Source organism: Manis pentadactyla, chromosome 10, assembly GCF_030020395.1.
Source record: "Manis pentadactyla isolate mManPen7 chromosome 10, mManPen7.hap1, whole genome shotgun sequence".
NCBI lineage: Eukaryota > Metazoa > Chordata > Mammalia > Pholidota > Manidae > Manis > Manis pentadactyla.
The window spans coordinates 56,427,323-56,448,323 of NC_080028.1; the positions used below are offsets into that span (position 1 = coordinate 56,427,323).

A 21,001-nucleotide genomic window follows, 5' to 3' on the forward strand; every position below is an offset into this window, starting at 1 on the left:
TTTTGGGAGGAGATTTCCGCTGCTCTACTCATGCCGCCATCTTCCGCCCCTCTTCCAGTCACACCACTTTTTAAGTGCTCAATATCCACATGCAGTCAGTGCCTACTGTTTCAAACCGTGTGGCTCTGGAACAGTCTCATAGTTGCACATTGTCTTGGAAGTTCTCAACATTGTCTTGGACAGCATTGCTTAGGGCAAGAAATGCCTGTGTACCCAGATTTGACTCCTGTTCTCACCCCCCACTCTGTCACTGCAGAGGGTCTGGGTGGATCTGACACAGATGCTGGGCCAGCCCTGGAAGCAGCAGGTTCAGGCTGTATGTACAGGGCATTTGGAGCAGAGTCCACATGTGGAGCAAGATCTGCATGAGGGCATTCCCTTGGCCCCCAGGACTGCTTGCCAGCACACGGGTGCGATTTGCCTGAGTCTAATAAGCGTATCCTCTCTGCACATGTCACAATGCCTGATAATGAATGGTGGATATGTAGTGTTGAATAAACAAATTTGTTAAAAACCTACTAATGCCTAGCTTTGTGTGAGTGCTAGAATTTTTGCAGGGAATAGAACAACTTACATTCTAAGGGGAAAATAGCTAATTAGTCAGTAAATAAATGTATACTTTAATGTCAGTGATTGATAAATGTTTAATGTCAGAATGATAGGTGATTGTGAAAGAGGGTAACTATAGTAACAGAATAGATTGGTAGGGGTTGGGGGCTATATTTCAGATAGGTGATTGGATAAAACTTCTCTGCAGAGGTGATCTGAGGGTAGACCTCAAGAGAGAGAGATGGGGAACATGGGAAGAAAGGAAAGGAGGAACTTAATTGGTATGGGGTTCTGTTTTAGTCACTGCCATTCAGAACCCTATATCTCCAGAACACTTCCCACACTTGTCTCCCACACTGGGTGTGCACACTGGCCAGGATTTTATTCTTTTTTCAATCATTATCATTTAGATATTGGAAATTGTGTGAGGTTTAAAATTCCAGCCGACTCTAAATTTAAACATTTCATAGCAGAGGGTTATCTCCATATTGAAATGATATCCTCATTTTACTGAACTGTGTTAAAGGCCTGACTCTATCCCTATTCACTATATAACTTTGAGTCACTATTGTCCTTTAGTAAAGGGAGAATCATGCCATTTTGCTACCCAAATAAGGTTCTGGGTCAATTGAACTTACATAATTGTTTCCAGATATAGAATCTGTAATCTCACTTGAGGCTGGTATAAAGAGAGAAAAATATAGGCTTTGGAGTCAGACAAAGATGGATTAAAGCCTAGCTCTCTGTGAGTGCTTTGTTGCCTTGGACCAAGCCCCCACTCTTTTTGAGTCTTTGTTTTCTCATCTGCAAAATAGAGACATTGGAATGTATTTTGCAGGACTGGTGTAAGGATTAGAGATAGTTTAATAAAGAGCCTGACTCTTAGGAGGGGACCAGTGATGGTGGTCATTGATGCTTTAGAATTGCTACTTGTGTGCAGATGGAATCATATCTTCTACATCAAAAATGGCAAGTGAAGAAGGCATTAGAGATTGAAAAATAAAAATGAATATAATCTAGAGCTTTGCATATAGAAAAATATTTGGAAGAATATACAACAAAATGTTACCAATATTAATTTCTTGGTGATAGAAAATCAAGTGGGCTTTTAAAATTACATTTGCTAACACTTTACAGTATGCTTGTCTGCTTTTGTAGCAATAAATGGTTTTTAACAGGTGTGTTCCCAGGTTGGGTGATTTTTCTCCTTCTTCCTAATTTTCTAATCTTCTAAAATGGGTATGTTTGCATGAATGATAGACAAAACAAAAGTGCATTTATAATAAGCATAATCACCATCCCCAAGTGGAATCTATAGTGCATTAAAACTCACAGAAATAACAATTCTTGGAAAATGTGTGAAGATACTTTAGAACTAATAGTTGTAATAATAATATGAATAAGAGCAGGTACCATTTGTTGGGCATTTTCTATGTGAGGCTCTATTTCTTTACATGCATTATCTAGTTAATTAATCCTCATACCAACTCAGTGACATTTTTTTCAGATGAGGTTTGACATTATATAAATTACCTAAGGTCAGAACTCAGAATTTAAACTTGGGCTTCCAAAGGAAAAAAGAAGTCTTGATCGTAGTAACAGGAAATTTTCATTTATGCTCAGCTAGGGAAGCAAAGCTTTCTACAAAATTATGACCAAGACCACATAGGACAAAGTCTTCTCAACTGTTAGCTGTCATGCAGACTAACAGATAAATTACCATATATACTGAATTTTCTTTCTCAAATTTCTCTTAATTGGGCAATTTAGAGGTGGGGGACAATGGGAATGGTATTGACTGGATATCTTTTTCTTGGTTTAGAAGTAAGGGACAGCACAACTAAAGTAGGGTGCAGGTATCCATAAAGGGAGAGGTTTGTTAAGTGAAAATTAGTGAGGGTACTGAAATGTGTCTTTGTACCAGTCCAAGAGTGGAGGTTGGAGCTGAGTAAATGTGCTCCTTTCAACTTGGCAACTGTCTTCCTTTTTACCCTTTGGTTCTCTGAGGGATTAGGAAAAGATGTTAGGTTGGTTTTGAAGGAAGCTTCATATATGAGTATTTGTAACTTTCCCAATAACTAGTAAACCATTCCTTTCTGTTAACTATTTCTGTATTCACCTCTTGTGAGTGGTTTTACATCCTGGGCTTCTTGATTGTTTAGCTTTGTCCTGTCTCTTGACTGCACAAACTCATACAAAGTACCCTTTTGGAAGTTAGATATTCAATTTAAAAGACTTTCTGTGAGTTCTTTGCAGAGGGGGAAGGATATCCCAGTTTATTCATCTTTATATAAAAACAACTAGCAAGAGTCATATTGTTGGCATTTGTTACATTTTTGTTGAACCAGTGGGTGAGTTCTTGCTTCAGTTCAAGGAGATTTTTCTAAGGGTTGGAGGTGCCCGGTGGTAGCACAGGCTGCTCTTGGGAGATAGTGAGTTCTGGGCAGGCATGGACTTTTGGGAATTTAATCACCAGACAGTAGATAGAACTAAATTATTTCTAACCCTTATTGTAAATTTGAGATTCTGTGATTTTTCTGTTTCTTCAACATGTGTCCAAAGAGGGGAGATATGAAAAGTAAATTGGAACCCCAGATTATCCAGTAAAGCCTATAATAGCCATGATGGTAAGGGGGTTTGTACCAGCACCGGAGCAGAAGGCTCTTCTCTGATTTCTCGAGTCAGCACAAACAGTTCTTCTCATTTTGAGAAACAGTTCCCGTAAGATTGGACTTCAGATCATCATCCAGATTTAGGCTGAGCCTCAGGAGAGAATGGTGAGAAAGATAAATTGTGGTAGTATTTTAAATTCTGAGAAAACCAGTGTGAGTTTTTGAGTAAGTCAAGGCACTGGCATGCAGATTACAAATAAATTCACTTCAAAGCCAAGAAATAATATTACCGACTAAATATGTCACCTTAAATGATTTTGATTGAGTTTCCACACATCATTGACATTGCTGCCTCATTCTTGAGGTTCCCCAAATTATCATTAATCTGAACTTTATTTCTCATCCTTCCCACGATTGAGGAAGGTATTAATTTTGTCCAGTTAAGCTTAGAATTTTGTCTGTCTAAGCTCACAAAATGGTAGTCCAGAAGCAAAATCTGGCACAATGATGTGTTTTGTTTGACCTCTACTGTGTTTTGTTTTAATTTAATTAGTTGCTGATATTTAAAAATCTGGAGATTATACTCAAAAGTCCAAATTTCTGGCTTTAATCTCTCTCTCTCTACAAAAAATCAAATTTGGTGTGACTGCATCTGGCTTCCTACCTAGTGACTGTTATCTGAAGGTTGGTGTCTAAATGAAGCTTGTGCTCCCCTGTAAGCATAATTATTACCTTCCCTTATTATTTTGTGCCTTATGCCTTGCCTGCTCCACTCATTTATGGGACCTGTCTGGCCTCTGAGGGCACCTGAGTGTGTGACCCTTCCTCTATATGTAAGGCCCACATGCAGGTCTTAAGAATGTAAGGTCTTAAGAATGTAAGTACCTATTATTTCAACCTCAGGAGGGGATTGCTGAGCCATGTGGGCAGTGTTCCACCTTTGGAGTTACCGCAGCCAATCCCGTAACCAGAGTGAAGAAGACATGGATTCATCTTGGCAGTGCTGCTGGCATTCCAGAGAACCCAGGGCTGGGAGACGGGCCCAAAGTGCCCTGCAGTCTGTTGCTTGACTGAGCTCAGGCTCACTTGGCACCTGCACTGGGGAAGGATCAGCAGAGTGGCAGAAGGCCCAGTGCCACCCATTCAGACGGCTTCCCGAACGCTGGCAGCCAAGAGAACATCAGCTGTGCCTGTGAGTGGTGTGCGTTCTCACCAGAAACATCTAAACTCCAAAGGAAAAGAGAATTGTGCTGTGTGGGTCAATGTGGAAGGCTTTGGTCTTACTGAATTGGGCTCCGTTTTGCAGAGAAGGAAGATTGTACAAAGAATTCTGAGGAACTCTACCTGTTTGTAATGGTCTTTCCACTCTGCCCTTGGGGTGCCAAGATAATGAAAATGCTTGAAGAGCTGCAAAACCTAACCATGAAAATAGAAGGAACCCAAAAGAGTTTCTACTGTCTCAGAGCCACGTTAGCATTAAGGCTCTGTGAAAGAAGAGCATGGATGAGTCTTAGGGCAAGTCCCATCAAAATTGAAGCTGTGCATTCATGACCAGTTGTGATTTCACCTAGGTTTCCAAAGGCTTCCAATGGGAAAATCTTATAATTCTGAACAGCCTACACTTTGGTTCTTTAATGAATTTTATTCACCTGCTGGCCCAAGACTGAAGTCTTGATATCTGGAATTTCTTAAAAGCAAAAATCTAAGAGCTGGAAGGCAAGCACAAGTAGACTAAAGCACTCTTAAAATCCCTCTAGTGCCCAAGTCTGATTCCTTGACTTCCTTGAGACTTTCCCCACTTACTTCTGGCTCATTTTCATCACCTGCCCCCTTTCATGTATCCCTCCTTTGTCATCTATTTCTCTTGCTCTCCTTGATTTTTTTTCTCCTTTTTGTCTCATTAAGCTGTGTTTTCCTTTATCCTTTTCCTTTTCCTCCCCTCTTTCTCTCCGTCTTTCAGTCCTTTGTCTTCTGTTTTCATCTTAGTACTTCCGCCTCTTCCCTAAGGCACAGGAAAATTTAACAGAAGGGGGTGCACAGTGTGGGCAGAGAGCTGGGGAGGAAAGATTCAATTAAAAGGCAATGTTTAGATTGTAATTAGGGGAGAGGTGTGGAGCAACTAACTGGTCCTGGGGATCTGGAGGGAGCGGGACAGTGCTTCACAACAGTGTACTAAGCTATTTGTGCATCTCATCATGTTTAAAAACGAGTGTCTTCCAGATAAGAGCTGCTATGTAAAGGAGTGGGCATAGCAGAGGCAATAAAGCTAATACTGTATTTGAGATCATATAAAGAAGTTATGAAGAAGTATAAGGTTAGAAAATGCTAGCATTTTTACCTTGGTATTTTTGAGCTGTTGCTTTGTTGTAAGGATTAAATGATACAATAACTTTTAAGAAGTGTATTTTTCAAAGTAAATTGCAAGATGAATGGACCCCAAAGGAAATAAGGAAGGCGATAGGTTTTTAAAAATAATTTGTCATTTTACACAAACTTTAATTCAAAATTTAAACCTGATTACAGTGAAATTTAAGGCAACTATGATTACATTGTGGTATTTATAAATACTTCCATTCCATATCCTTTGTATTCTGGTATATATAGCTGACACTGCTCTCCCTTATCTAAATTAGCATAAAATAAGTTTTTAAAAATCTTGTCAAAGACTTGGCAGGAAATGACACTTCCTGAAAATTTCATCAGTTAGATTAGAACCGAATTCTACAGCTATCTTTTCTAAACACGAATAATATGTGTTTGTTTTCAACTTATTAAATAAATTGAAGCATTCCCTCTAAGTGAATGAGTAGCTGAATAAAAGAACCATCCCTTATAATTTTAGGATATTTACTTTTAAATCCCCTAATAACTGCCGTAACCCCTGCTTACCTTAATCATCCTGTACTGTGGAACCAAAGAGCTATCCATGGAAGCCTCTGAAGTCAAACCCCAGGGCCTTCGTGCAGGCTGCTCCTTTCCCCCTTAACACCCTTCCTGTACCCATCCCCACCGTGGCACATTCCTGCTTAGATGCTAGCTCCAGTGTCACCTTGGAGCCCCCTCTGATTTACCTGGGGAGAGCTTGAGGTTCCTTTGTGTGTGTGCTCACAGTGCTTTCTTCATGCTTCTATTATAGGACTTCCTACAGTGCATTGTAAATGAGGATTATTATAAAAATAACAGTTACTTGTTTTCGGGTCTGTAGCCTAGGAGCTAGCCTGGGAGGCCCTGAAGGCCGAAAGCGATGGGTTTATCTTTCTCTCCAGAGCTCAGCCCTAGGAAGATGCTCAGGAAATGTTTGTCAGATGAGTAATGAAAGCACTTTCTATCCTGACTTGTTCACTGGTTGACGTTGTTAAGTGAACTTTGTTGAGTTCAGTTTTTGTAGATTATGTGGGTAAAAGTTGGATGTTTGTACGGAACTAGATACACTCATTGTACATAGAGTTTGGCTCCTATCTGAAGATAATATAGGAGAATGTTATTTTTAACAATGTAGGTTTTTTATCCAATGGGACATTTTCTTTTGTATTTTGAGAATATAAAATAATGAAGAAGAGAATATTTCTGACATTTTAACAAGCTGGTGAATGTTCAGTATTTGCTTGGGCGTGAAAAATCTTAAAAGATACCTAGTATATATAGTAATCTTAAAAGATGTATCAGATATACATAGGATTTTTATAAATGCCATCTCTTTAAGAATTTTGCAGCATAAAGCTGGAAAGATGTTTATTCTGTGATCCCAAACTATGGCTTTCAGTTATAAAATCAATAGTGGGGAAGCACAGGTAACCAGACAACTTACTGGTTTCCTTGAATCAGCTCCTGAGTGGAGTTCTAGCTCATTTGGAGCCAGAGCTTATTGGAGCTCTTGTTTATTGAACTGTAGTTAAATCAAAATAAGATCTAAAGTTGCCAACAGCAATCCAATCAAAGTCTCTAACAGAGGTCTAAAAAATGGTAAGTAGGCTTTACCAGTTTTTCCTAGATTAAGGTATTCTCATAAGGTAGAGTAGACATGTAAAATATACCTTTAATTGCGAGATGTGTACAGCATTATGATAGTCACTGGGTTCAGCTGGAGTTCTTTTCTGCTATTGACCAAGAGGGCATTGTTAATGGGAGAATCCTTGAAGGGCTGGATACCCGAAGGGCCACACTGAGCAGAGAAAGAAGAGGTAGTAATAGGCCAGTGAGTTGTAGGGAGAGGGGGAAGATAAACCATTTTATGAATTACCAAAATTTGGGTCCTAACTCCATCAGTGCATAACTAAGCATTTTGATAACTTACTATCTTTACTGACTGAAGCAAACTTTCATCAGTGATAGTTATCGAGCATCTATTATATGCTATATGGAAATTCAGAGACATGATATTTGTATTTAAGGGATTTATAATCTGTATAGTCTGAAGTTTTACAGTAAATATAATGTAATAGCAGTAGTACAATAATTTAAAACAAAATCTGTTGAACTAAAGATACAATATCTGATAAAGCCATGACATTCAGAAAACGCTAGAGAATGAGTATTAGCCACTTAGCCGCTTTTTATAAAATATTTGTATTTTCTTTGGCAGGGGGTTCTTATGGCTTCTTACTTTAAGTAAATGATAGAAATGCAATTATGGTTTTCTAAATGATGCTAAATAAACACTTAGCATTTAAACTTTTATTTGCTATATTAATAGTTAAAAACAGTGTATTTATACATTATAGGAAATTGACTAGAAGGCCAGTGATAGATCACTTTGGCTTGCTTACTTACATGTTGCCTGTAGTTGTTGAACCTTATAATTTTGTATCATAAACTTTGGAGCCGGACAAAGGTGATTGAAGTCCAGCCTTTAGTATAAGCATGCTTCTCCTTATTGTGCTTTGCAGACACTGCATTTTTTTTTTTCTTTGCAAATTTCTGGCAACCCTGTATGGAGCAAGTCAGTTGGCACCATTTTCCCAGCAGCATTTGCTCACTTCATGTATCTGTGTCACAGTTTGGAAATTCTTTAAGTATTTGTAATTTTTTTCATTATTATCATGGAATTTGTTACGGTAATCTATGATCAGTGATTACAACTTGCTAAAAGCTCAGGTGATGGCTAGTATTATTTAGTAATAGAATATTTTTAAATTCAGGTATGTACATTTTTTGGACATAATGCTATTGTATGCTGAATTAGGCTACAGTATAGTGTAAAATAACTTCTGTGTACCCTGGGAAACCAAAAAATTAATTTGACTCATTTTTCTTGTTCACTTTAGTGGGGCATTTGCTTTATTGCAGTGTTCTGGAACCAAACGCTCAGTATCTCTGACATATGCCTGTGTACTTATTGATTGTGTGACTTTGGACAAAATAATCTTTCTCCACTTTGATTTCCTCATCTGTGTAATGGAGACACTATGTAAATAGATTGTTGTAAGAATTAAATGAGCTAAGCTATATCAAGTACTTATCACAGGATCTGGAACATAGTAGGAACCCAATAAATATTTTCCTGTTAGTTGTTAATGGTAAATTGCTTGGGACGTTAAATAAACTGTGTTCTTGTAGGCACTTTAAAATTGTAATTACTGCAATAAGGAAAGTAGCCTTAATTTGAAAAAGCCTCAATTCACCATTAATTCAGTACAAAAGATTGAAACTACTTCCGAAGTTACTCATTTTTGAAACTTACAGAGAGAAAAACATGGGTAAGCTTTTTTATTTATTCCATGAGACCTCATGTTGAATTATATCAGGAAAGTCAATGTTTAGAGAATGCCTTGTACCTTTAAAAGGTCAGTAACAGAGCCATTCTAAAATCTACATCTTTGCTCTCTACAGATCAGTGATTTCCACACACTGTCTTTGTCTGGTAGTAAAAATCAGTCTACTAATGTGGTGTTAAATGTCCTTGCTTAATTATGCTGAAGTTAATAAAATCCTGTCTCTTGTGCATTCTAAATAAAAGCACTGTAGTGAGCCCTTCAGATTTGTACTTCGTTAAACTGGCCTTTCCTACATTGTACTTAAACTGCAAAAATTGATCACCTTGATATATTGCTTTTTATCCTGGCTAGCTCGCATCTAAAAAAAAAAGTGCAAATTTGTTTTCTATACTTTACCTGAAAATGTTACCAAGGCCAAAATATAATATATCTCAAAAACTATGAAAACTTATGCTTCTGTAGTAAGCTTTTATTCTAAAATAATACCAAGGCTAATGTCATTTCAAGTGAAGATATTACAATGAAAACTCAGAAAGATGGATACAGCCTCTTTTATGTATCAGAAATATTGTGAAGTTGACTTTCATATCTGAAACAGTGAGTATTAACTGTGCTGAGAGAACAGTTTCTTACTTTATTCCAAAAGGTTGTGTCATAAATCTGCTCACCCCAAATAATGCGTATCATCTCTAGAATTCTAGGATAAGGCCATGGTTTTGAGCTTAGAATGGAATCAAACTGATTTAATATGTCTATGCTATTTAGTTTGTTTAAATTGTTAGTGATATTCTTATTTGAAAAGTAGAAAAACACTTTAAGGGGTTATATTTCTGTGAGGCAGTAACCTGGAAGGTTACGTTTGGTCCAGCCACCCTAAAGTTCCTTCCCTGGTACCTAACTCTTTTGGGCCAAGATACCAAAATTCTATGTTGGGTTTAATTTAAGGAACTGTTTTTCCATTCACCAAAGTTGTACAGCCTTCTAAATCCTACATATCCTTTAAAGGCAGGGCAGGGCCCACCCCCTCTAGAGTTATCACTGTGATCGTCCCTTTTCTCAAAGTTCTTTAGAAGGTTTAGTCACCATTGTCCAGTCTAGAACATTTTTTGTGTTTGCATTCCATGTTTTGTGATAATTGGCAAATGTATTGCTTTCCATGATGAGAAACTCTTTTTGTATCATATCTCATTGAAGCCTTCCACTGCCTTTGGAAAGGGGATAGGGCATTTATGATTAGTGACCATTTTGCAACTGAGGAAACATGAGTTAAATAGAGACAGTTATTCCTCCAAGGTCAAACTTCTGACTGGTACCGGTGCTTGATACTCTATATTCTAACCCATATTTGCCTTGTGCATAAATTGTGTCTTTTGATCAAGCCTGCTAACTCCTCAAAGACCTTTTCTGACAGAGTTCCATATTCCAGATTCCACTTTAGAGAAATGTGCTTGCTAATTCACTAATATCCTGGAGGAACATTGTCCTAGAGGTGAGCCTGTAGGTACTTTGGGTAATTTTAGGTATTTTAAACATCATTTAAAAAAGTAAAGCAGATGAACAAGTGAAGTTAATTTTAATAATATCTTTTATATAAATGTCTAAAGCTTTTAATACCAACATTAATATAAAAGTTATCAATGGGACATTTTACATTCTTCTTTTCATGCTAAGATTTTGAATCTTGCATGTATTTTACACTGACACCACTTCTCAATTCAGACTGGCCGCTTTTCAAGGGCTCAGTGTGACTAATGGCTACATTGGCAGCACAGTTCTAGAGGTTTCTCCACAATGTGGTTGTCAGCATCTACTCCCTGATAACAAATCAAATGGAAATACTAATTAGTTCCACACTGGAAAACAGAAATGAGATTCATAACTAATTAAAACAACAAGCTTAGGCAGGGGAAAATATGGATACCATTAATTTTTTTTATTAAGGTATCATTGATATACATACACTCTTATGAAGGGTTCACAAGAAAAACAAGGTGATTATTACATTCACCCTTATTATCAAGCCCCCCCTCACCCCATTGCAGTCACTGTCCATCAGTGTAGTAAGATGCCACAGAGTCACTATTTGTCTTCTCTGAGCTACACTGTCTTCCCCGTGACCCCACGCACACCATGTGCACCAATCATGATATCCCACAGTTCCCTTCTCCCTCCCTCCCCACCCACCCTCCCTAACCCCTCCCCTTTGGTAACGACTAGTCCCTTCTTCCAGTAGGGGAGTCTGCTGCTGTTTTGTTCCTTCAGTTTTGCTTTGTTGTTACACTCCACAAATGAGGGAATTCATTTGGTACTTGTCCTTCTCTGCCTGGCTTATTTCACTGAGCATAATACCCTCTAGGCCCATCCATGTTGCTGCAAATGGTAGGATTGTTTTCTTCTTAAGGCTGAATAACATTCCATTGTGGGGTTTTTTTTGTTTTTTTTTTGTTTGTGTGTATTATGTCCAGTCTCTCTTACTAGCCACTGAAGAGAACTTCTAGCTGATATACCTAGGCTTTAGCCTTACACATGCTGCTGACTCTTGTGTGAACTTGGGGGCAGGTGGAGAATATGGGTGCTATTTCCCATTTTGGATTGGGTAGTGTTTGGGTTAAGAGTATGGGCTCAAATCCATCCTCATTTTTTAGGTGTGCCATTGCCCAGAAACTTCATAATGGAGACCACTAATTAAGGTAATAGCTTCAAACTCTGTGGAGTTTTGTTAGCATCCCCCACAGGTGGGACAGTCAGTGACAGGGCTTTTGGCACTCTCCTTCCTTCATTGGCCGGAATTGGTCATGTGGCAACTGTAGCTGCAAGGCATCCTGGGAAAGTGAGAACCTGCCATTTTCAGCTCTTTTTATGGGAGGCAGTGCCTGCTTTCCTGAAAGGGGAGAAGGGAGTGGCTGCTGGAGAGCTATCCATGAGGCCTGCACACCCTCTTCCTTTAGTATATATATTCATTGGGCATCTATCCTGGGAGGACAGATCTTCCAGTTCAACCAGACCAGTTTCTCTTTTATTTTGTGTATTAGTCTTCTCTGTCCTTCATCACACCTGCAAAAACGTTGTCTATTATATTGACATTTCCAAAGAACCAAATGTTTTTGGTTTTATTGATGAACTCTATGTTTTGTTTTATATTTCATTTGTTTCTATTTTTTTGTTGTTATTTTTGTATCATTAATATACAATTACACGAGCAACATTATGGTTACTAGACTCCCCCCATTATCAAGTCGCCACCACATACCCCATTACAGTCACTGTCCATCAGTGTAGTAAGCTGTTATAGAATCACTACTTGTCCTCTCTGTTATACTGCCTTCCCCATGCCCCCCTCACCCCACTACATTATGTGTGCAAATTGTAATGCCCCTTTTTCTCCTTATGCTTCCCTTCCTGCCCATCCTCCCCAAACCCTTCCTTTAGTTTTGTTCCTTCAGTTTTTTTCTTTGTTCTTATACTCCACAGATGACTGAAGTCATTTGATTCTTGTCTTTTTCCTCCTGACTTATTTCACTGAGCATAATACTGTCTAGCTCCATCCATGTTGTTGCAAATGGTAGGATTTGTTTTCTTCTTATGGCTGAATAATATTCCATTGTGTATATGTACATTATCTTTATCCATTCATCTACTGATGGACACCTAGGTTGCTTCCATTTCTTGGCTCTTGTAAATAGTGCTACAATAAACATAGGGGTGCATATGTCTTTTTCAAACTGAGTTCCTGCATTCTTAGGGTAAATTCCTAGGAGTGGAGTTCCCAGGTCAAGCGGTGTTTCTATTTTTAGTTTTTTGAGGAACCTCCGTATTGCTTTCCAGAATGGTTGAACTACTTTACATTCCCACCAGCAGTGTAGGAGGATTCCCCTTTCTCTGCATCCTTGCCAATATTTGTTGTTGTTTGTCTTTTGGATGTTGGCCGTCCTAACTGGTGTGAGGTGATATCTCATTGTGGTTTTAATTTGCATTTCCCTGATAATTAGTGATGTGGAGCATCTTTTCATGTGCCTGTTGGCCATCTGAATTTCTTCTTTGGAGAACTGTCTGTTCATGTCTTCCACCCATTTTTTAATTAGGTTATTTACTTTTTGGGTATTGAGGTGTGTGAGTTCTTTATATATTTTGGATGTTAACCCCTTGTCGGATACGTCATTTACAAATATATTCTCCCGTACTCTAGGATACCTTTTTGTTCTGCTGATGGTGTCCTTTGCTATACAGAAGCTTTTTAGCATGATGTAGTCCCATTTGTTCATTTTTTATATTGTTTCCCTTGCCCGAGGAGATGTGTTCAGGAAAAAGTTGCTCATGTTTATATTCAAGAGATTTTTACCTATGTTTTCTTCTAAGAGTTTTATGGTTTCATGACTTACATTTGGGTCTTTGATCCATTTCGAGTTTACTTTTGTGTATGGGGTTAGAAAATAATCTAGTTTCATTCTTTTGCATGTAGCTATCCAGTTTTGCCAACACCAGTTGTTGAAGAGGCTGTCATTTCCCCATTGTATATCCATGGCTCCTTTATCATATATTAATTGACTGAGATACCATTCATTCTTGTGAGGGTGTTTATTGCTGGTTTGCTTTGCTCTGTAATTCATAATTCAAAGGGGGAACCTTGCAGTTACAAAGGAAACTCTTATATCATGAGGTATAGGATGCTTAGCATTTCATGTATTTAATTTTATTCTGGAAGGTGAATTTGGTTATATATCTTCCTTGTTCAGAATTGTTCAGTTCCTCCTCACTGGTAATCCTTTAAGTTGCTCAGTGAAAAGATTCAGCTGGGTGCTTAATTAAAATCTTCCATTCCAGATCCTGCCAGACCAACAAAATAAAAATTTATGGCCAACGAAATTAGGCATAGATATTTCAGTAAGTACCCTGGTGGTTCTTATCATCAAATCAGTTTAGGAAAAAGGCCTAAAATCTATAATCTTACTCCTTAGCCTGCCACCTGGGGTCCTTGCTGACCTATCCCATGATTGGATCACTGCCCATCCAGGTTAGGTTTTAGCAGCAGATAGGCAATTGGTGTAGCTTTTTATTCTCTCCCTCGTTCTCCATGTATATGTGCTATTCCTGCAGTCTGGTATACCCTTCCCTCTTGTGTATGCCAACAAACTGCCAGGTCAACCACAGGACTGGACCACCTCCTCGGTGCTTGCCCCTTTGCCCACCCATAGGTGCTTTCCCTCCACACCTCCTGTTGCTCCTTGGCATTCTTACATCACGGACCCTGAGGTCACTGATTCTCCCTGTTTGCATTGTCTTCTCAGTGAAGATGGGACTCATGACTTCCAGTCTGTTATTTATACTCACTAGTAAGGAGTTTGGCATGGGAAATATTTAATAAATATTTTTCTAATGAATGTCTAGTAATACTAGTAGTAATATCCTCTCCATCTGTTTCATAGCGGCTTACAGATTGCAGCATGCTTTTCGTTTATATCATCTCATTTAATTCTCACCACAGTTTTGTGAGAGGTTGAACTGTTACTTTACAGAATGAAATTTCTGAAGTTAAGTGACTTGCCCCATGTCACATGACTTGTGATAGATGACACTTTACTCCAACCTGGGTCCACACTGCTGTTACCCAATTTTTGTGCAGAGTGAAAGATAAGTATAAGTCATGGGTTCAGATGTCTGGTGAAATAAACAAGTGGCCTTTGTTTATTCATTCTTTTCACCAAAAAAAAAAAAAATCAAAGTTCACTTTTATGGCTTTTACTTGCTCCAAAATCTAGCCAGAGAACATATTTCATGAAAGGTGTTTAGCTAATTGGCAACTGCAAGGTTGTGCAAATATTCCATGAGTAATGAGCATGTGAACAATTGGTGGAACCAGTTAGAGTCTCATTGGGTTCTTAAAGACATTCCAGCAGCTCTCATCTGTCTTTTGGGAAAATTCCTTATGTCCTCTGGATAAAGGTACTGATAAACCTTAACAGTATATACACTTTTTTAATATTGTAAAAGCAAATCTGACCAAACAAAACCATGAAGTAATGAGACAGTTTGTGATTCGTTAGAGATGTTACTATTTTTATTTGCTAGATGATCATGTGTCACATCCAATCTATCAGTTTTATATCCTAGTCCTAGTTATTCAGTAATGTATTAGAGAAACAGCCCAGTCTGGACTCAGTCTTTCCATGAAATCTGCATCAGTCTGTGGTCTCACAAGAATTAGAACTTCCCTTTATATCACAGCAATAGCAAGAAATGCCTCCATTTCCTCCTTTCCTAGGAATTCCATTTTACTTGTAAGCATTAGTCAACATACTTGCTGTTGATTGTAGCTTAGAGGAACTATTTCAAAATTTTTTTAACAAATTACTTGAGTGGTTTAGAAGTATTATTCTTATGGGATTATTGGTGTCAGTTCATTCTATGATAATTCACTAATAGAACAGAAATGAAAGTATAATCACTTTTTAAAACCAGTAAATTTTAGCCCTGTGAAAAGGGCCATCTTTCTTTTTTAGTAGGTCCAAGCCTAGATTTGAATGGTGACTCCTCAGAGATGTTATTTTTCTGCTTAAAAAGAGGTTGGACTGTTTTATGCAGTTGTTTAGGAGTAGTGATGATAAGCGCCCTCCAAATGTTCTTACTAAATAAATATTTTCTATACCATTAGAAATTGTAACAATTAATATACAAATAACACTGGCCAATAAATGAATTTACTCTTCTGGCTCATAGATAAACTCTGGATGAAGTAAAAATACTGAAGCAAGAGCCATTTTTATGAAGACATAATGTTAAAGTGTTTTATTCATATGTTGTTTAATTTGATAAACTACTAAAAAAATAGTAGGCCTGGAGTACTTAAAGTACAAGAATGACAAGTTATTTTTGTTATAATTATCATTCTCAGCAATGTCTCAACAACGAACATGGAATTTTGATACAGCACTATATTTTTTATTTAACTGCTGTAGTGAGATAAGAACATATCATTCAACTCATCCATTCACAGTGTACGATTCACTGTCAGTGTGTTCAGCTTTGCAACTGTCACTACAATCACTTTTAGAACATTTTCATCACTCCCAAAAGAAACCCTGCATCTCTTAGCAGTCAACCTCCCATTTTCCCAAACTCCAGCCAACTGCTAATCAACTTTCTGTTTCTGTGGCTTAGTGTACTGTGGACATCTCCCATTAATGTAATCACAATGTCCACTAGTGACAGTTTCATTCACTAAGCTGGAATATTCAAGCTTCATCCATGTTGTGGCATGAAGCAGTACTTCATTCCTTTTTATGGCTGAATAATAGTCCTTTGTGTGGCTATACCACATTTTGTGTATCTGTTCAGTAGTTGTTAGACATTTAGGTTATTTCCACTTTTGAGCTCTTATGGATAATGCTGCTGTAAATATTTGTATGTAAATTTTTGTGTGGAAATATATTTTCATTTCTCTGGATATATACCTTGGAGTGGATTTGCTAAGTCTATATTAACTTGACATTTCACCTTTTGAGGAACTGCCAGATGGTTTTCCAGAGTGGCTGTACCTACCAGCAATGTATGGGGATTATAATTTCTCTAATCCAGGCACCATTTGTTATTATCTGTCTTTTTTATTAGAGCCATCCTAGGTGCTAAGAAGTGATAGCTCCTTATACTTTTGATTTGCATCCTCCTCATAGTTAATGACTTTGAGCCACTTCTCATGTGCTATTGGCCTTTGTCTATGTTCTTCGGAGAAATGTCTATTGAGATCCTTTGCCCATTTTTTAAATTGGGTTATTTGTGTTTTTATTAAGTTGTAAGAGTTCTTCTATATGTTCTAGATACAAGTTTCTTAGTAAGTACATGATTTGCAAAGATTTCCTCCCATTCTACAGGTGTGTTTCCGCTTTCTTGGAGGTTACAGCTGTGTGTCCTACTTGTCCTATGAGGCATTTTGTCTTCCAAGCTCTTCCATGGTCTGGGCCAGTTCCTCTTTCCACAGTGTCCTGGTGCATTTCTGTTTTATAGCTCCGAGTACAGCATATTGATAGTGTCAATTTAGAATTTGTCTTCTTACCAGAAGGAGTTGTGTCTTTCAAGTCTTTGGAACTCCAGTGCCTACGAGCCTGCCTAGCATAAGACAGGAGCTCTGTAATAGCTTGGTCAGGTATATTAAAGTGAAGCTTGCGGCTGAAAAAATGATCCAGATCAATATTAATACAAGAAAGCTAAGAGAAAGGGTCCTGAAAGAGTGTCTTTAAAGAATCTATAGGTGGCAGAGAAACTACAGTCCCTTCTACAGAAATAAGACTCACAGTTTTTCTAGGAATCACTCCTTAATGTGATGCTTTCACAACTCCCAGCCTAATGATTCTGCAGTACCTGCAATGACAGTGGTGCTACAGCCTGTAGTCACCTTTGGTCCCATCACAGGGACTGATGGAGTGTGCGGCCCAGTGCACTTGGGCTTCTTTGATCTGTTCTGAGCTGTGGACCTAAATATATATGACCAACCACTTATTGTCCTCTTATCCTCATTTATTTAAAAATCTTTAAATTCTTTGGTGCCACATGAGGTTAGCTCAAATCTAGTGAGGTCATAGTAATATAATAAAACCATATCATATGTGCAGGGAGGTGACCCTCTGTAACATCATGCTGCCTTGTGGCTCTGGTATAATATAAAGAATCCAAAGGTTTTCTCTTCCTAATAAGACATTTCTTATGGTAATGTTTTTGTATTGACTTTTTTTCTTTAGATCTTCTTGGGATTTTTTCCCTTATTTGTCCTAAATGATTCCTAAATTAAAGAGTTAATTGGATAAATTCTCCTCCAGTTTTTAGACCATATTTTATTTTCTCATGATACCCTAGGTTCTGTCCCTCCACATTTTCCCAATTGAAAACTCTACCAGTGTTCTATTTTGATTACAAAATTACAGATAACTGAAGTAGCAATTACTCCCTGCAAAATGAGAATGAGGTTTTAACTATTTTAAAAACAGTCCTCCTGCCCAAAACTCCCTACTTCTCAATTTCAGACCCTGAAGGAAGTAAGCAATAGAACATCTACAAATGAGACTAACGAAGAAAGCCCTTAGAATTTTTGTGTATTTCTGATGAGGTGTAATCTCAGCCACTTTTTTTATGTTATTTGGCACCAAGGCAACTTAAAAAAAAACCCAAAACTCAAAAAACAGAGAAAATTAGTTGACAGCCAAAAGCAGTTGATTTATTTTCTCCTGGCACTGCAAGATGTGCTAAAATTACTAAATCTTAAAAGACTTACTGGGATTCCTGAATGAAATACCCACACCCTTGATTTTTTTTTCTTTATGAAACAAAAATAGTTCTGTATTTGTGGGGGAAAGAGCCAGGCAGGCATGCTGATTATAATATGTACTGAAAAACACTTAGTTTGATTGACTAAAAACCAGATGCTGTTTGTGGTAGTTAAAAGCCTATAATAGTGTCTTCATTCTAGTGTTCCCCACACTTCTATGAGATTAATAATAGGATCCCACAATCTAGAGAAATGCTTGCCTATTTTCCCCCAGTGTTGCTTGGAACATGACCTTATTGAGGGCAGAGACCTTGTTTCATAGTTACTGTATCTTTGTCAGGATATAGGCTTGGCACAAAACAGAAGCTCAAAACATGTTGCATGGATAGAAGGTGGGCAGAAATGTTGGATTAATTTGACAGACAGACCTGAGATTGCCACTTACTACCTGAAGTCATTGAAATACTGAATCTCCTTAAGCCTCAGTTTCTTCTTTGTAAAATGCAGATAATACTAATAACCTACCTACCTCAGTAGGGTGTAGAATAATATTTTTTTATTATTACCTATTATTAATTTGAGCAAATTTCCTGAGACTCCCCATTCAGAACTTGACCACCCTGGCTGTTAATGAACTCAATTAAACATGGTCGTATGTGTGTATGTGCGCATGTGTGTGTGCACGCATGCATGTATTGTCACTTAGTCTTTCTCTATTGAAGAAGAAGAATAGAAATCGAGGAGGTGTTATTTGGACATTGATTTTCTATCAACTCCACTGAGTTAGATTCAGCCATCACTTTTACGGAATATGCACTGACAAGGGGAAAGGTGAAGTAACAAAGTTTTCCAGTATGAATAATCTTGTTTTTGGAGGCTAGCCCAAGGTCTAAGAAGAAAAACAAGTCAGTGCATTATTAGTTACTTGTATCTCATTTTAAAAAAGAACACATTTCATTGTTTGATTGACTAAAAACACTTACAGAGAAGTTTGCATGACACTCTTTTTCTTCTGTGTTTTTGCTAAATCACTAAATGACTAACCTTCACATTCCTAATGTATTAACGTTGTCAAAGGATGCTTTTCAGGATTACGTGTGTGGAGGAAGCTGTTATTGTTAAATAATGTGTAAAAAGTGACCACCAAGTGAAGAGCCCTTGATGTTGTAAAAAGAATGATCAAGTGGAATCTGAGGGTTGCTGGTTATGAATGGATTATTTGGATATAGAAAGAAATTATTTTTAGGCATGGCTTCCCTGTAAACCCTGAGGCTATGTGTTTTACAAACTAGACATTTGTGCACTAAATAAAAATCACCAGATGTCGGTGTCTGTATGTGCCAACCGGCAAATGTGTGGTGCTCTAGAAGTCTGGAAGAAAAAGATGCTCACTTTTTTGCCATTCAAATACTAAAGGGCTAGTGAAGGTAAAATGCTATTGAAAAAAATTACAATGTTCTCAACTACCCAAAGATGTCACATGTTTTGAACTGTTATCTGAAAGAAAGGCTTTAATCTTTTTTTCCCCTCATGACTCCACACATGTTTGTGGCATTGCAAATGTAACCCATGTTTCAACTCTAATTTACTGCATTCTTCCCTGAGGCTGCTAGTCTCATTCTTTTAAAGGGTCAGCAGATACCATATTAAAGCACCAATCTGGGCACAGTATCCCACGAAGGTCCAATACAGAGCTAACTGTACAAGCGGATTCATTACTTTTATCTTGCCCATACCAACATACCTCACTAATTTTTGTGAAATCATCAAATGGATTCTCATCTCTCCTAGAAATTCGAGCTCAACTGGTAGAACAGCAAAAATGCCTAGAGCAGCAAACGGAGATGCGAGTTCAGCTTCTCCAGGACCTGCAAGATTTCTTCCGGAAAAAAGCCGAAATTGAGACGGAGTATTCTCGGAACCTAGAGAAGTTAGCAGAAAGGTTCATGGCGAAGACAAGAAGCACAAAGGATCATCAGCAGTACAAGTAAGAGACACTTGACTCATATTCACTTTTCTAAGGTGATATCCTGCCTTTTTGCCAGGCTTATCGGTTTTAGAATTTTCCATTTTTGTATAAGCTATTGATTAGCATATTCCTATAGATAAAAGCAACCCTCTGTACTTACAATTTACGAACGTCAATTTATCCCATTTTAAACTAGTATTCTCAACGTTTTTCTCTTTCTAGTGAATATATAGTTGTGGACAACTATATATACAAGAAGAAAGAGTGTATGTTTATAAATTTCTTGATTACAGAAAACCAGGGTTGATACCTATCACAGGTAGATATTGAGTGGGCACATTGATAACAACAAGGTCGTTGCTTCTTCCAGTGAAGACCTCAGGATTTCTGTAGTGATATTATATGCATATGAGCAATAACAGTGCTTAAGTTTAGTCCCTGATCCTGTCATGCTCGTGGTCATTACAATTGAGACTGACCTAAAACAAAGGTCTTTGGTAAAATACTTATAATCAAGTGTAATTAAACCTTGAATTAATTATACTTAACTCATTAAAAAAAATACATGCAGGTTTTTCTGGTAATTAAATTTACTTTATAATTTAAACCCTAGAGACAGAGAGACATGTAGGCAGACAACTCCAGTAGGATGAACAAGTGCTACAGGGGCTAAGTGCAGGGAGCTAATGACAGACCTGAAGGAAATCCATTCTATAATGGAGGTGGGGAAGGGGGGGTCAGAGAAAGGTCTGAAGAAGTGATACGTAAGTGACGACCCAAAGGACTAGTTGGCCAGTTAAGGGAACAAGTGCAGGATGTTCCAGGCAAGGAGAACGTCACACATAAGGGACCAGAAGGGAAGGAGTGTAGGGCAGCTTTGCAACAGAAAGTGGTTGGGTGGGAG

At 37.9% G+C, this 21,001-nt stretch overlaps 1 protein-coding gene across 8 annotated transcripts in view; it reads left to right on the forward strand.

Annotated features, from left to right (window-relative positions):
* SRGAP1 (SLIT-ROBO Rho GTPase activating protein 1) overlaps nucleotides 1-21,001 on the forward strand; it is a 281,990-nt gene that overhangs the window by 127,392 nt on the left and 133,597 nt on the right. For 7 of the 8 annotated variants that reach the window (XM_036894920.2, XM_036894915.2, XM_036894919.2 and 4 more), the window contains one exon: nucleotides 19,920-20,115. In XM_036894920.2, coding sequence (XP_036750815.2) covers nucleotides 19,920-20,115 — 196 coding nt within the window. Of the gene's footprint in view, nucleotides 1-6,635; nucleotides 6,657-19,919; nucleotides 20,116-21,001 lie in introns of those variants that run through there. The other variant, XM_036894921.2, reaches the window with a different exon arrangement.